At 36.8% G+C, this 15,618-nt stretch overlaps 2 protein-coding genes across 2 annotated transcripts; one reads left to right on the top strand and one right to left on the bottom strand.

The window, feature by feature from the left end:
• Positions 1-263: 263 nt before the first annotated feature.
• LOC146145423 (uncharacterized) lies at positions 264-12,545 on the top strand. Its single transcript, XM_083390559.1, has 8 exons — positions 264-344; positions 1,764-1,859; positions 2,264-2,387; positions 5,917-6,102; positions 8,282-8,384; positions 8,915-9,069; positions 10,378-10,553; positions 11,676-12,545. The coding sequence occupies exons 1-8, from the start codon at positions 264-266 to the stop codon at positions 11,853-11,855; spliced, it is 1,101 nt and encodes a 366-aa protein (XP_083246685.1). The 3' UTR covers positions 11,856-12,545.
• A 377-nt stretch (positions 12,546-12,922) lies between these two features.
• On the bottom strand, positions 12,923-15,606 carry LOC146145422 (uncharacterized). Its single transcript, XM_083390317.1, has 5 exons — positions 15,353-15,606; positions 15,112-15,136; positions 14,316-14,462; positions 13,763-13,832; positions 12,923-13,225 (listed from the first exon to the last, which is right to left on the bottom strand). Exons 1-5 carry the CDS (start codon positions 15,455-15,457, stop codon positions 13,105-13,107), a joined length of 468 nt encoding a protein of 155 aa, XP_083246443.1. The 5' UTR covers positions 15,458-15,606; the 3' UTR covers positions 12,923-13,104.
• Between the last annotated feature and the right edge of the window lie 12 nt (positions 15,607-15,618).

The raw sequence follows: 15,618 nt of genomic DNA, 5'->3' as shown, positions 1-15,618 counted from the left end.
GTAAAACATTGCTCGAAGGCTCCCGCGTAAATCAGAAAAAAAGCGTCGCCGCGTGTCGACGAAATGTCAAGTCGCCGACCGGCGCGTTTTACGACTTACTGTTCGCTCGAGATCGGGCGGCGATTAGGTGACGGCAACGTTAAAAAGCCGTCAGGTCGCGCGTCCAAAGCGACACTTCGGGTTTCGAGTTTCGCGTTTAGGGGATATAGCTGGGATTAGCGCTTGGGGAGCGACAGCGTGCGGCGCATAGCGGTGCGGTCGCTATGCTTATTGGCTTTCTAATTGCCCAGGCGTCTTGCCTTGCGGTTACCGGCATTACGAGACGCAGCAAAGCCCCAATGGCTGTTTGTGTTTGTTTTAAAGCCGCCCGACTTAAATCAACACAACACGAGATTTTTTTGCGACCGCAGCCTGCGCTACGCCTATAAAGCGAACGCCCGCCTTTGATACGCTGTATTACTGACCGGAAGAGCTTTCTAGGCACAGGTTGACCTCGTTATGTTTGTTTTGCAGTTCTTTTAAACAGATGTTTTTTATTTAGCCGGAAAAGCGCACGAGTTTTAATTTTCTAAGGCAAAATGAAAGGTTGCCTGCGCGTCGTCAGTTTTGCTTCGATTTTAGGCCTGGCCTTTGGTAAGTACACGAGTGTTAAAACTAATTAGTTGATAAATTTGTTTTTTTAATTTGGTAAGGTTTTTAAAATAGCTGTGCAGCCTATAAGATAGATTGCTACTATTTTAGGCCTAACTTTTGGTAAGTACGAGTGTGTCGAGTTTTAAAACTGATTAGTTGATATACTAAAGTTTAGGCTTTAGTAACATTTTGTAAATAGCTGTTCAGTCTATAAGTGAGTTTACTACTATTTTAGGCCTAGCTTTTGGTAAGTACGAGTGTGTCGAGGTTTAAAACTAATTAGTTGATATATTAAAAATTAGGCCTTGGTAACATGTTGAAAATAGCTGTTCAGCATATAAGTCAGAACGAGCCTATTTTTGTTGCGTGCAATTTTTATAGCGACAAAAAAAAATTGTAATGTTAAAAAGCGTAATACCTAAATTGGAGAATGATGTATATTTTTTTTAAGTAACGTTTAGCTTTTATTCTGAAACGAAAAAGTTGTTTTGTTTGACACGTGATTTTCAGGTTTACGATGTTGGACGTGTCATAAGGCAGCAAGTATCGAGGATTGTGACAGAAACGGTCGTCTGGAAGCTTGTACAAGCTTTAACGTAAGTACGACTCGTTTATAAAATATCTTTGCGCAAGCAAAGTCGACGCCAAATATTTATAGCTGCAACATAAACAATATTTTTTCATTTTTTTATTTTTTATTTTTTATTTATTGTTTTTAATATAATTCATACCACGTTGTTTATGTCATAATGTATTGTTAAGACAGGTTGGTAGTCAGTCCAGTTTGTGGTAATAAAGTTAATATTGGCAATATATTTCCCTAATTCCTGTTATGGAATTTTCTTGTAACCATAAGCGTATAGCCTACAGAGGTTATCTTAAGGAAAAATTCCAACATTTTTAACGAATATAATTTGTGACGTGTGCAAAAAGGGAGGTGGTTACACGCAATATAAATCGTCAACCAGCCCAATTTGTTGTTATCCAAAGGAAACTGTTGTGGGCAAACTGTCGTAGGTTGACTCAAAATCTATTATAACGGTATAGATATTTTAAACCCACTCTTCGATCGCAAGCCAACGCGACATAGCTAACCTTTGCAAAGTTTTATCACCTAAAATTCTTTGCAGCAAGAATGCCAAAGCGAATACCGCCGAACAGAATACGTGGTGACGGTTACCAAGAGATGCAAGCAGATTCTAGCGTGCCAGCAAAATCAGTTGCAGGTGATTCTAAACCGCCTTTAAAAAGTATTGCCGTTACAGGACACCAAAATAGTTTATTGCTTGTCACTTTTGGACGATGGTTTGTTTCATTTTGGCATATCGGCTTTACGACACAATATAATTTTACCGGTAATTTGTTTACATAATAAACTTGTAATACGCGTTAATTGAAATATTGGTATAAAGCAATTGTCAAACTAAAAACAATCTTGTAGACTTGGTTTCTATGTTTTGCAGATCGCATTCTGTGTTTGCTAATCGCAGAATACAACTGTTAACATTTTAACAGTCGAAAAAAATACAAAATTAATTGACAAATGACGAGTGTTCGAGGGGTTAGTTAAAAACATACCTAATTTTATTTGCCTTACTAAACTTACTTTGCCATAATGATGTTTATGCAGAACGGGAAACGTTCAGGGGTTTCTACGCAGTGCAACACCGATCAGGCAAACTCAGTGTGCAGATGTTGCTGCCGGAAAGACGGATGCAACCTTGGCGAACTTACGTGTACCGCAACACTGGGCGGTAGGTTGGCTAATCAGCATACATTTTTAAACATGCATTTAAGGCTCGCTTATTACTATTTAGGATTTAAACGAGAAAAAACTAAGTTAGCTTAGCTGGAACACACTTTGAGGGTTTCTCGGCATATCATGATCTGCTTTGTATTTTATTTTGTTAAATAATAAATGTAATTGAATATTAGAAGGCATATTTCGTGTACACTCACCTTATACTGAGATAAGTTTGTAAAAGATTAAAAAAACTACTTTATTTAAAACACAGACACTGCGGCAGGTACGCCAAAAACTGCTTAAAAACCTTTTTTAGCACAACTGTTTTTTTGGCGTAGCTATACAGCATTATGTGTTTTAAATACAGTTGTTTTAAATCTTTCTTCACCAATGTGGTTCATTTTGGATCTTAATAATCTATTATAACTTGGTTCGGTGTATCCCTCCAATCTTCATTGTTCTGTTTTATGTGTCTTTAATCTATTTACTTTTATATTCATATTTATAGAAAAAATTATACATTCTTTAGATTATCGAGTTGTATTAATCATTAAACAAGTAACGTGTTGCATAATAGGATAGGCAAAAATATCATGTAGCTATATAGTCACTAAATTTGCGGATTTATTTTGAAGATAAATTATATCAGAAAACCTATAAACTTTATTTGTTCGATTCATTTTAATAGGGAGACATGAATGAGACTACAACGCCTAGTTTTAGGTCGAATTTGATTTTTATCAGATATTTGTTTGCTGGGGTCAGAGTTCAACGAACTAGTCTGGTCATGGATTTAAAACCACTTTTTGTTCCACGAGCAGTGAGTGGGAGAAATATCTTCAGACAGCGAGGGCAGTTAGCTTTAGATCTCGCGATAACAAAATTCGTCCGAAATTGCGGACGAGAATATATGCCCAACTCAGTGTTTGTTTGCATAACTGTACAACGTGCGTTCAGTTTGCCACTTAAGAAATTTTGACAGGGGTGCATATTTAGGCGTTCCATACAAACTAACTTAAAGATTCTTGGCGGGTCGCCAAAGAAAAGTATATTTTTTGCATTTTGCTGCGATTGCGCGAACAAATTGAGTTTTGTCCAAATACGTTATTTTAGGAATAAAATGGAAAATAGCCCCGGGTTCTGTAATTTTTCATTATTTCGTTTTTATTATCCATTCATAAACTGTGCGTCGTCTTAATTCAAGTTCGTCGCATAGTGATTTCGTTTCTTATATACTGCTCATGATTAATATATTTTCACCAAACAAAGTAATAAATTGGCTTTGGTGTACGAGTTGTAGTAAAAATTAGCATAATTCCTATTGCTGGCTGCATCGCAAGTCCAACAAATATTTTCAAAGTCGCCGTAAGAAAAAAAGTTTGAGAATCACTGACCTATAGACAACAAACTGGAACTAATAACGAAGACTAATTTAACCCTGTTATTTTGAAATTTATTTCCATGTTCGTTGCACAAACATAGCATGATTGAACAGGTTGAACAGCATGCACACTTTCGTGAAACCGCGCTCGTTCTAATAACAAACGTTTGGTTAGTTTGTCGCAATCGAGTCACCGCATACACAGTTTTTTGTTTCAAAACACTGTGGTGGGAACGTGACTTTAAAATGCAGCAGTAGCCGCGTGAAAGATTATGTTGCAGTGGGTGGCGTCAAAAGCCGAATTTCTAAACGCTAAATCACATGCATGCGAGTATATAGCAAGAACGATTGTATGTGAGTCTGGTCTCGATTTACCCAGTTTTTTTCAATGATTTGGATTGTTTGTATAAATAAAATATAATCTAATTCTAGGAAGTAGTCGAGAATTGGACATTGTTCGGTCTCTTCATTGTTTGTGTTACCGTAATCTGAAAGTTAATTTATATTGTTTCAGAGCCATTTTACCTATATTTTTATTATTTTATTCGTTTTTAATAACTACTACTTTACTAAGGCGGGTCTAAGAAACCTGGTTGCCTTTTTGAGGTGGCCTGCGTAATACGTAAAACTGTTAAACTATACAACACCACATCAAAAATAATAAATATTTATACATAAATTATTCTTTTAGTGTATTTGGCTTTTTTGGCGATTTATGTTCAATATTGCCCTAGAAAACACTATATAATAACGTTAACATTATATCAACGTTAAACTTTCGTAAAAAATGCAACAAATTGAACACTTGTGTGCTAAAGCAGACCGTGTGAATTTTCTGTTAAACTCTCAAATAAGGTCGCTAAAACTTTAAAAAATTAAAAAAAGTGGTTAGCAGATAAAAAAAAGGTTTCAAGAGTCTTGATCTAAATTTAAAAAATGTCTTTTGGCACCTTCTTTACATTGGTCTGTATTTCTATTTCTTTGTATAAATCATGATTTTGTCGAGAAATGCACATTTCTCTGTCAAAATATAACCGTAAACGCAGATTTTGTCACCAGTCCATCTTGGTTTGAATTCTGTTTGCGCTTATTTAATTTCACTTTTTAAGAAGCCTGGCCCCGCTTTGCATTAACACAACAACTATCTAAAATTCTCTCTTTTTAGGCCTCCGCCGCCTTACTTCTAGGTATAATGTTTATTTGTTTGTATTAATAAAGATTTCGTCGACAAATAAGCATTTCCATGGAAAAGTATAACCGTCAATGCAAACATTTGTTCGCGTGTCACACGCTTAATTGTTTCACCGATATATTTCAGTTTAAATTCCGTCCGCGTTTGAATTGTTTAGTTTAAATTCGTGCTGAACGCACACGAACCTGTCCCCGCTATGCATCAACACAGAAAGTCTCTAAAAATCTGTTTTTTAGGACTCCGTCACTTTACTTATAGTTCTAAAGTTTTATTTGTTTGTAAAAATCAGGAATTAATCGGCAACATTTTCATGGCAAAGTATAACTCTCAATGCACACCTTTGTTCTCACGTTCCACGCATAATTGTTTCACCGGTATAGCTTGGTTTAAATTCTGTTGACGATCGAATTTTGTTTTGGTTCAAATTCGCGAAGAACGCAGACTGAACCTGTCCCGCTATGCATCGAAACAATAAATCAAAAATCTCTCTTTAAGGCCCCCCTCACCATAATTATAGTTCTAATGTTTTATTTGTTTGCATAAATTTTAATCGGCAAATGCACTTTTCTATGGCAAAGTATAACCGTTATTCCTTTTTTCGCGCGTCACACGCTGAGCCTATTTTTTCACCAGTTCAGATTTGTTTTGAATTCTGTTTGCGCTAAATATTTTGGTTTAAATTCGCAATAAACGCACACGAAGCCTGACCCCGCTATGCATCAACACAACAAGTCTTTAAAAAATCTGTCTTTTTAGGCCTCCGTTGCCTTAATTATAGTTGTAAAGTTTTATATTTCTGTAAAAATCATGATTTGGTCGGCAAATGCACATTTCTCTGGCGAAGTAAAACCGTCAATGCAAACCTTTGTTCGCGTGTTTTACGCTTAGTTTTATCACCGGTTTATCTTGCTTTGAATTCTATTTACGTTTGAATTTTGTTTTGGTTTAAATTTGAGTTGAACGCAGACGGAGCCTGCCCCGTTCTGCCTCAGCTGAGCGACGGACGGACGTCTTGTAACAGGGGCAACTCGACTGGCTCCACCTGCACTTATCACTGCACCAAGCCAGACTACTATGTCCATCCTCGCCAAGACCAGAAAACAACTTGCCAGTCGGGAGGCGCGTGGAGTAACCCACCTCCATGCTGTGCGCGTAAGTATAATTCCTATAGGGGGTCGTTATGGAAAAACCATTGGCAGAAGGTCTCTGCATGTCGATCACTGTTAAGGTTGGTTCACACAAGTCGCGTTTTGCTTCTGGCGTCAGCGTCTGGCGCAAAACGCTAGCGTCGTCCAGTTCACACATAACGCGTTGCCAGCGTTAACGGCAAATTTCCTCGCTTCCAACCGAAAGTATCAAATTTAAAATATTTCAACTTCAGCAACCCAAAGCGTTTTAAAAAAATTGTTTCACGTTAACGCCAGACGCGTCCAGTGGGAACCAACCTTTACGCTGACACGTATATTGACTTTCTATGATACGGTTTCGCTACCTAATGGCTGTTTTCAACATGACGGGTGGCAACCTAAATGGACAAGGGAAAAATATGTGGATTGAAAATGTAACAGTGTGGGTAGCAAGGTACGCACCGGTCGAACAATGGAGGGATTGTATTTGACCTGGACTGCATTCGTATTTTTTTTTTTTTTTTTTTTTTTAATAAGCGTTCTAAATACAACTTCAGTTAAAAGCGTATTTTCAAATTAAGCAAAGGTTTGACATATTTTTAGCGTCTAACCGTTTAATTTTTATGGTTGAAATCCAGTTCGGGTTACGTTATTTTGTAGAATCTGATTTGATTCAACTTTCGGTTAGGACCATTTTTTGTGAGCTACAGGAGGTCTACGATTTACCTAACTGGTGCCTTTTTTAAAGCATTATCTCTTATATGTACATTTATGGTTTCCCATTTTTTAGGCTACATAAATTGCCCAGTTAGAAATAACTGGTTAACGTTTATTCTAATCTAAACACTTCATCATAGATTGATCGCCCAACATTTCTCTAAATAGTTTGTTTATACCCTGTGTTCGACCATGGTATTACTGGAATCTTTGAAATACATGTGTATAGTCATTCCGGAGTAAAACAATATTCCAATAAGTTTCGGTCCAGTTAAGGTCCATGTTTAATAAAAAAATATTCGGATCTTTTCCGGTTTTTCTCCTTGAAATCTTGCAAAAACGTCATAAGATCCGGATTGTTTTAGGTTTGACTCCTAATTTTTGATTGTCAAAGCAATATAACTGCAATCATAGGAGCGTCCTTGCCATAAATAATTATCCTTTATAGGATTTCTGTACTATCTATGGCCACCGTTCGGAATTTGATTGTAAATGACTGTAGGCTAGTTACAGTTGATATTACCCTAATGCGTGGTGTACTTATGTAAGTTTCTAAAGTCGCAGCTTTGGGGTAACCTGTAGACCTAAAAATATCGACTTGCTCCGTTTTTTCCCAAGTTTTATTAGCCTCCTCTCCGGAATCATTGTAATTCGCCTAGCGTGCCAAGCGAATTATTTGTGCTTTTTTACCTATTATAACTATAGGTTTAAGAAAAATGGCCATTCTGAAATTAGCAACAAAGCAAGAGTATAAACAGCGGTGCGCGACCAGGAAAAACTAAGAACTACTGCTAAAGGCAGCAACCAGCATTTTCAAAATTGGCCCCATCACGAAAAAGTCAGGTTTCGCAAAACAGCCGGGCTGGTAAATATCCAGAATTTTGTAAGTGGTCACGCCCACGCACTAAGAACATAATCGGGTATGTACACCTTTATAGGAGTTGTTTTTTTGAAGTTTTTGATCGCTGGAATGTAAAAACATGCGACCAGAGTTCACGGTAAAAACACGGACAATCACATAATTTATCAATCAGTGTTCTTTAAGTGGCCTGAAAAATACTAGAATTAAACTCAGACATTTTACTAGGATGGGGATGTAAAACATTAGTCGTAAAAATCGTATATAGGTATTACCTATTAAGGGCCACTGAATTCGATTTTTGGCACGAAACTTCTTTTTGCCAACGCCCTATAGTTAATTCGATAAAATTGTATTCAAATGGCATCAATTTACTTTTGAAGTGGGCGAATTGCGTAGGTTTTGTAACACGTTCGATCACAATCTAAAAGTCATAACGGTTATTGCATTGCGATATATTTGTCAAGTTGACCGTGAAAGTTTTTACTTTCAAACTAATTTAGCAAGACAAGGAACTCGCGACTTAACAGTTCTGTTCCAGGAAACGTGCGTCAATTGCCTAAATCACGATTCAACTGTAAGCACGCAAAAGTGAGAAAAACGGTTAATTTATTAATTCTCGTTACAGGCAACTGCCCACCTTATCTCCTCTACGACTCGGTGATCCTGTATCACGCCAACACGCCGGAAAACTCTGGTGCCATGCTCATGCTGTCCACCACCTTTTTGCAGTGAGACAAAAGCGTCATCTGTTTGCCTTATGGGATAGAAGGGTGGATTTTAAAAAAATGAAAGTTTTGTTCGGTAGCACTGCCTGCGCTACAAAATAATTTGGAAAAATCGAATTTAAAAAAACTACCTTTAGCAGAAACTGTGCAGTCGAGTATACATTTCCTGCTTTCCTGGAGTTATTTTAGCACTCAGAATTTAAGTAAGGTGTTTCTTTACAGCGCAAAAGTGTTTTAAGTGTGCAGCATAAAATATAAGTTTACAGCGCCATATGAACGAAGATTGGTAATGTTTCAAAGAAAGAAGTCCATTAAATGTTTCAAATAAAAACAAAACTCATAGAAAATCATTTACAAATGCGTATACCTGGTTACAGTGCTTCTATCACAAAACAAATAGAGTTCTGTCTAGCAGGAGATAAATATCTATAGCCAACTATTTTTAGGCGATATGAATCTACCCTTGTTGTTAACCAAAACACGCAAAACGTTCTTAACATAACATTTAAGAAGTCATGGATGTTTTTCTACAGAACCGTCGAGCTAGGAGAGGACAGCATACGATTGGCAGGTGCCTACTTCAGCGGTATTCCTTTACTGACGTCACGAATCCGCTTCCGCGATTACTTAAACGACAAGTTCGACCTGACAGAGCTGGTTTTCAACAGGATCAAACCGGTTAACACAGGTGCGAAATATGCGCGTTGGCATTCGAAATTGGAAAGCTTCTTCATACAACTGTTTGTGTACGATTATAGACCGATGTATCAAAAAACATTTTTCTACATGTTTTAAGTTGATTGTGTTGTTTCAGTTTGATTTCAGTAGAATAGAGGTGCCAAAAATCTTTTTATTATTTTTGAGGGGTACCGTAATCAAAAAAGGCTGAGAATCACTGATTTAAAGTAATAAACCAGCCAATGCTAACAAAAATTCATTGTTTATTTAATATTAGATATAGCAACTATGCTCAATAATTTAAGCTTGTCGGCAATCTATTCGGAGTAGCAGCCTATAAACGATGAACAACGCTGTAAAAACGGATGGTGCTTTTGGTTAACTAAAGGAACGTGTTCTGACCAGAACGAATTACAGCAAGAGTAGGGCTACCTTTTGCAGTGTCTTCATAATGCTCTTAGTGGCTACCTGACATACTTTTAAAATTAGGACAGTTCAAGCCGAACAACAAAACGTATACACTAATTTATTAAGGTGTCATAGGTATTCCATTAAAGGCAATAAATTTCAAAATAATAGGTATATATGTTTATATTCTTATTCTTCAATTTCTGACCGTCCCATATAAAAGTCGCACTTGGCAAACATCAAGACTCTGGCCATTAGATCTAGGACTCGGTGAAAAATAGCCCGACTCCCGAGAACGACTATAGCCAACTAACTCTGTCGAGTTCCGAGTCTGACTCCGACTCTGTAGTCTGTATTTAACCAATCCATGTACCTAAAATGACGAGATACACAGCAATCCACCAATAGGGGTATAACAATATCCCGACTGCTCACTTCGTGCCCTGAAAACTATTTCAGCCGATCCTATTTTACCTTTACGATAAACCATAGGCGGCAGCATCAGTCCGAACTCGCTATAGCGAAATGCAACTCGCACTTCCGCCGAATAAACCACCGGGTGTTTTATTTGGTATATATGTTGCCCAGGTGAACAACGAATAATTTCTTACACCATTTTACAGGAGCCTTACTTACCGGCCTGTCGAAAGCCAAGCTCTGCACTCTCTTGATACTGTTTTAAATATGGGCGAAACGTTAACACAACAAAACGCGTTAAACAATAAAAAGCGGCCAATGTCTAAAAAGGGACTAGACAAACGATATAATCGTCCGTGTAACATATATGTTTTCTTGAAAGATACAAACACATATGTGCTTTAATAACAACTGTGATCTAGCCCTCGGAAGCTACTTTTTGATTAACGACTACGGCATCCGTATCAATAGTACATGTTTTCTTTTTTGGCAGAGGACGGCCTTGTAAACGTTACCGCCGCCCTCGAATATGCCAGGGAAAACTTGCTGACCGAGGAGGCCGGAATGAGAGGCCCGGAAGTGCCCAAGAAAATCACCATTATCATGGACACGAACTCGGACGACGACCCGACCGAATACGCCGACTTGCTGCGCGATCAGGGCATTGAGGTACCGTTCATTTTTAACTTTATGGACAACGGGCATTTAGCTTTCAAAAAGTTTTCGAAAACCACCTTAAAACGGTCGCAATATATTCTTTCCAGTGTTCAATATTGAGTTATTACGTGTTGTTTCTTAAAACCGTTTGTTACTCGTTTAATTGGTGTCGCGACAAAAGGCTTCAGTCGTAAGACTGCCACCTGATTGTCGTTAAATCAACAACAAAAAAAAAACGGTCGCAATCTTTTTATTTGTTTTCCGATCCAAGAAAACCAGAAGTTTTTTCCTCATAAACGAAAGCCTTTATGCAAAAGCTACCGTTTATTTGTATTAGTAACCGCTCATTTTAATATTAAAATTTTGCGGTGGTATTAAATAATCTGATTAGGGACGGGATAACACACTTTTAAATGTTAGCTTACTTTCGGCAATAGTTGTTGCTCGGTCTCTGAGCGTTTCATGCCAACAAGACAATGTACAGAAAAAAAAGTTCGTTGTTGCAAAGAGGTCGACTAAATGGGGTAAACTTTAAGAAGGCACATTGTGTATAACTTAACCTAATTGCTATTACTTTTAAAAGGTCTACACATTAACAGTAAACAGACGTGTAGAAATGTTTCAAGTAATGCAAAGGTCTCAAACACGCGGCCTTCGACGCAGTTTGAATTTTCAAATAATAAACTATCTCTCCAGCGTCTCATGGCTTATGTATTTATAAGCCAGTAAAAAATATCTATCGTAATTTTACTTATTTTTAGAAATCTGGATTTGATAATACGACCAAAAAGTTGTGCATGTAGATTTGTGTTAGGCTATGCGCTATAGTCTCAGTATGTACTATAAAGTGGAATATAACTAACGATAATAGTAAATTAGACAATAATTCGTAATTTATCGTTATGGAAAGCGTTTTTGTCCTAATGGCCTTCTATAATTTGTAATCCTCTAGCGTCAAATTTAAATCTAATTATTTTGTTTTAATTTGTCTCTCAATAGCAGTTTGAGTTTGAGACCTTTCAATTAAAGCATTACGAAGCTTTTGTTTTCGCGCATTTTCCTCTTATGTTTTGGACTTTAATAAAGTTACTTGGTTTCGCCACACAAAAACAACTCCACAAAATCGATTCGCAGGTTGTCATGATCGGAATTCTGAACGACAACGTCGAGTTGGACGTAAAGCGTATGGAAAGGATTGCCGGGTCAAAAGAGAACGTATTTCTAATGGAAAACAACCCGACGCTACTCAACAAGAGTTCGCTCGACGGAATCTTCGCTCGCTTCTGTAAAAATCCCTGCGACCACGTGCGTTAAACTTAAAAACGCAAGCGCTCGTTTATTTTCTTTTTCTTTTTGGGCAGTGGTTGTCAACCGGGATGCCGCGACCCTCTAGTCTAGGGTGCCATTTTTAAAACTTAAGGATGCCGAGAGATATTTTAAATTGTTTAGGATTGACATTTTTGCTCTATAGTAAGCTTTTTAGGACAATGTTTTGGGTACGATAAAAGTGCCAAAAATTATAAAGGCTTCGTCAACCTTGTTGCACTGTTGATGTGCTGTTTCAATCTCGTTTATTGTAACGTTACAGTTAAACATTCGCAAAAATACGAGCAAGTGTACCGCCAATTATTTATAATTTCTGCAGGGTGCCGCAAGCCGAAAAAGGTTTCGAAACACTGGGTTAGGGTTTTGGTTTGTTGAGTTTGAACTTCTGATTTAGCTTCTCGCTTTAATATGCAATTAATCAAAATAAGACTGCTTATATTTCGTTGTTATATTGGCTTTTCTCATGTAGTGGTCATCCTTAGGGGTCTGTTTCAAACTAAATGAATTTCAAATATGGGTTGCGAAATATACAAGTTTGGGCCTGATCGTGATATGCGAAACTATTTGTTAAACATGGAAAGGAGAAAATATTGCCGCTCATTGTTTTTATATTTGCATTAGGATTATTATTGTGTTGCGTATTTTGTGTTTAGCGAAAGATGAAAACAAATATATTTATTAGCGAACGTTTTTTGATGTTTTGAACTGATAAAACGGCATTTGTGTTTTGAGTTATTGCAATAATGGCATTTCTGGCAAAAATATTGCAATTATATCAGTATGTCAGTATTTTAGCTTTGGCCTTCAGGTGTTCTTCGATGGAAGCAACTGTAAACACCAGAGATAAAGTATTTTTTGTATCAGTATTTTAGCTTTGGCCTTCAGGTGTTCTTCGATGGAAGCAACTGTAAACACCAGAGATAAAGTATTTTTTGTATCAGTATTTTAGCTTTGGCCTTCAGGTGTTCTTCGATGGAAGCAATTGTAAACACCAGAGATAAAGTATTTTTTTGCTAACAAAACTACATATGTGCATTCATTTAGCAGCCCAAACGTAGAAAATAAGTTCGAATTTATTGAGAATTGGGACAAGTTACATCGCAAAAAATAACCATTAATACGAATACCAGACACAGAATCTACAGATTATCTTGATGTTTGATCTCAATATTCAAGTCCCAAAACTGTATTTCAAACAATCAATCGCGTGGCACCATATGTCGCAGAAAGCGTTACATTACAGTTCCTCGCGGATCGGGTCGGCCGGGTAGATCTGGTCGGTACCAACGTGAATTTCCGCTTCGTTGTTTTCAACAATAATGCTTGATGCTTCCTTTTGGCCGGCGTTTGGATGTTTTCTTTAAAAAATGCAATTAAAAGCAGTGTTGTAATGATTTGAGTCATTGACTTGACTTAAGTCTTTTGAACAAATGACTTGACTTGGACTTAAGTATTTTTTTTAAATAACTTGGGATTAAATTTAGTGTTTTTCTGTAAAACTTATATCAAGTTTTACACAATAAACAGTTTTATTGCTGTATATAGCGTTTGTGTTGTTTTTTAAGTTAAATGCCAATTTTAATAGTTTAACAGTTTACTTTTATGTCAATGACATGACTTAAAATTGACTTGATCTCAATACTGACTTTACTGGGACTTGACTTGGGCAACCGATGACTTGGACTGGGAGTTAGACTTGCAAATGATATAAGTAAATGATTTAGGTGCAGTTATGTCATTATTTCCAAATGACTAGCAATGTAAAAAAACCGATACCCTCTAACAATGTCAAAACATTATACAAATGGAGTACAATAGAATATTTTTACACTTAACAAGTCGTACAAAATACTCACAAAACGAGAGCAGACTTAAAGCTGTAGCAATATACTTACTGAAAGTGTTTGATGACTTTATTGACAAAATCAACAGATGCATGGCTGTCCACATGAATTGACTCCAGGTCTAAAAAATAAGGGTATATTGTGTCACACAATTAACGCTGTAACAAGCTCGTGGTCGCATTGCACATCAGTGAGTTTTACAAAAAGCCCAATCAAAAGTTTGATAGCATTACATAAACTATACTGTAGTTCGATTTATCACCTTTCAAAGATGTTGAAAGGTTTTTAATTTTTTTTTTTGTATAAATTTTCCGGGTAACCTAATCTTTTGAATAATTTTGGCCACAAAAGAAAGAAAGGCCAACAAATGAATCGCTCTTCAAATATGTTCGTCAACACGAAGGGAAATCTAAGTTTGCTCACAAAATTAAACATAAAATAGTAAAACACCAGAAGTTAAACTACCAGTGACTTATTAGTTGGCTATTCTATCAACGTCAGAAAACACCAATTGTATGAAAAAAAATGGTAAACTTGTAAACCTGGAAATTGGTAACTTAATAATACTGTGTGGTCGCTTTTGTTTAGCGAAGCACTCTCTCACCTTCCACAGTGTTAACATTGGCAGCATCTAAGAATACTTTTGTAATATAGCTCTCCTTAATGTTGGTTTTCTCCAGAAACAATTCGAGCATATGAAGCAAGTTGGCACCCTTGGCTTCGAAAGTTTTCTCAAATTTCTTGCTGGTTCCTGCAAAGCAGCAACGTGTCAAGAAAGTGCATGGTCCACTGTCGAGACTAGGGATGTCCGATTATATCGGATCGCGGCCGATACCAGATTCTAAATGGTAATATCGGTACCCGTGCGATACTAGAGTAATTGCAGCCTAATAACCATAAAAAAATGCCTTGATTGCTTGTTTAAGAAATGAATGAAAGACACACACAAACATATACTTGCTTGTTTAAGCTTAGTCATGACGTCATTTGGTATCAGATCGGATCACGAAACGTTTTGTCCAAAATTTTGGGTGGGCCTATCGGGTATCGGCATAAAATATAAGTTTCGGACATTCCTAATCAGGAGAGTATGCAAAAAGTGCGCACAGCCGCATCAAGCTAACTACAAAGTTAAAATATTAAATAAGCGTAGCCTAGTGTTTTTCCACAACAATCGTACCCCTCCAACACATAATGCCGACGATACAAGTTTTATTTTTACAATTTTAGCTAGTTATTTGTACTTACAGAAAAACTGATGATGCCATTTACTTGGATAAATGCATAATTTATAAGTTTTATAACGTTGCTGGCTGATTTTTTTAGAAGCGGTGAGCTTCTTAAGCTATTAAATATTATATAAGATAGAATTCAATATGCAATGAAATAATCTTGCTTACCGACATCAATTGCTTCAGATAATGACTGCAAAATAAAAGGAAAGTGTGAGAGTAGGCCTAAGCCTGAATTAGCTTTATTAATTGTAATAACTAATACATAATCCACAGTTATGTATGCTAAAATCGACATTTCAACTTTTAGTTGTAGGACATTTATAAAATTAGAAACCTAAAAACCAAACTCGTAAACTCGTAAACTAACTATAAACATTTAATCACATACTGTAGGCTACAAACTAACCTTGTATTCATCTTCTGCGTGCACAAGCAATACCCAAGTACAAATCAAAATGAGCTTGACACAGTTTGAAAACAGCATTGTTTGTACGCTGTCTACTATCAACATTAAACTTGTATATTATGCCTACGAATGACACTATTACTTTTCAGTATACCAACGACACTCGCACTTACGAAACTATGAGATGTCAATGCACAGCACGCTTGCCAGCGGAAGCAAATTACGAATTTCTAGCTAATTAACCCAGCACTTTCAGTGACACGTTT

Source organism: Ascidiella aspersa, chromosome 5 (genome assembly GCF_963924565.1).
Source record: "Ascidiella aspersa chromosome 5, kaAscAspe10.2, whole genome shotgun sequence".
Classification (NCBI taxonomy): domain Eukaryota; kingdom Metazoa; phylum Chordata; class Ascidiacea; order Phlebobranchia; family Ascidiidae; genus Ascidiella; species Ascidiella aspersa.
The sequence above is the reverse complement of the archived record's forward strand: the minus strand, read 5'-3'. Positions and strand labels throughout refer to the sequence as shown.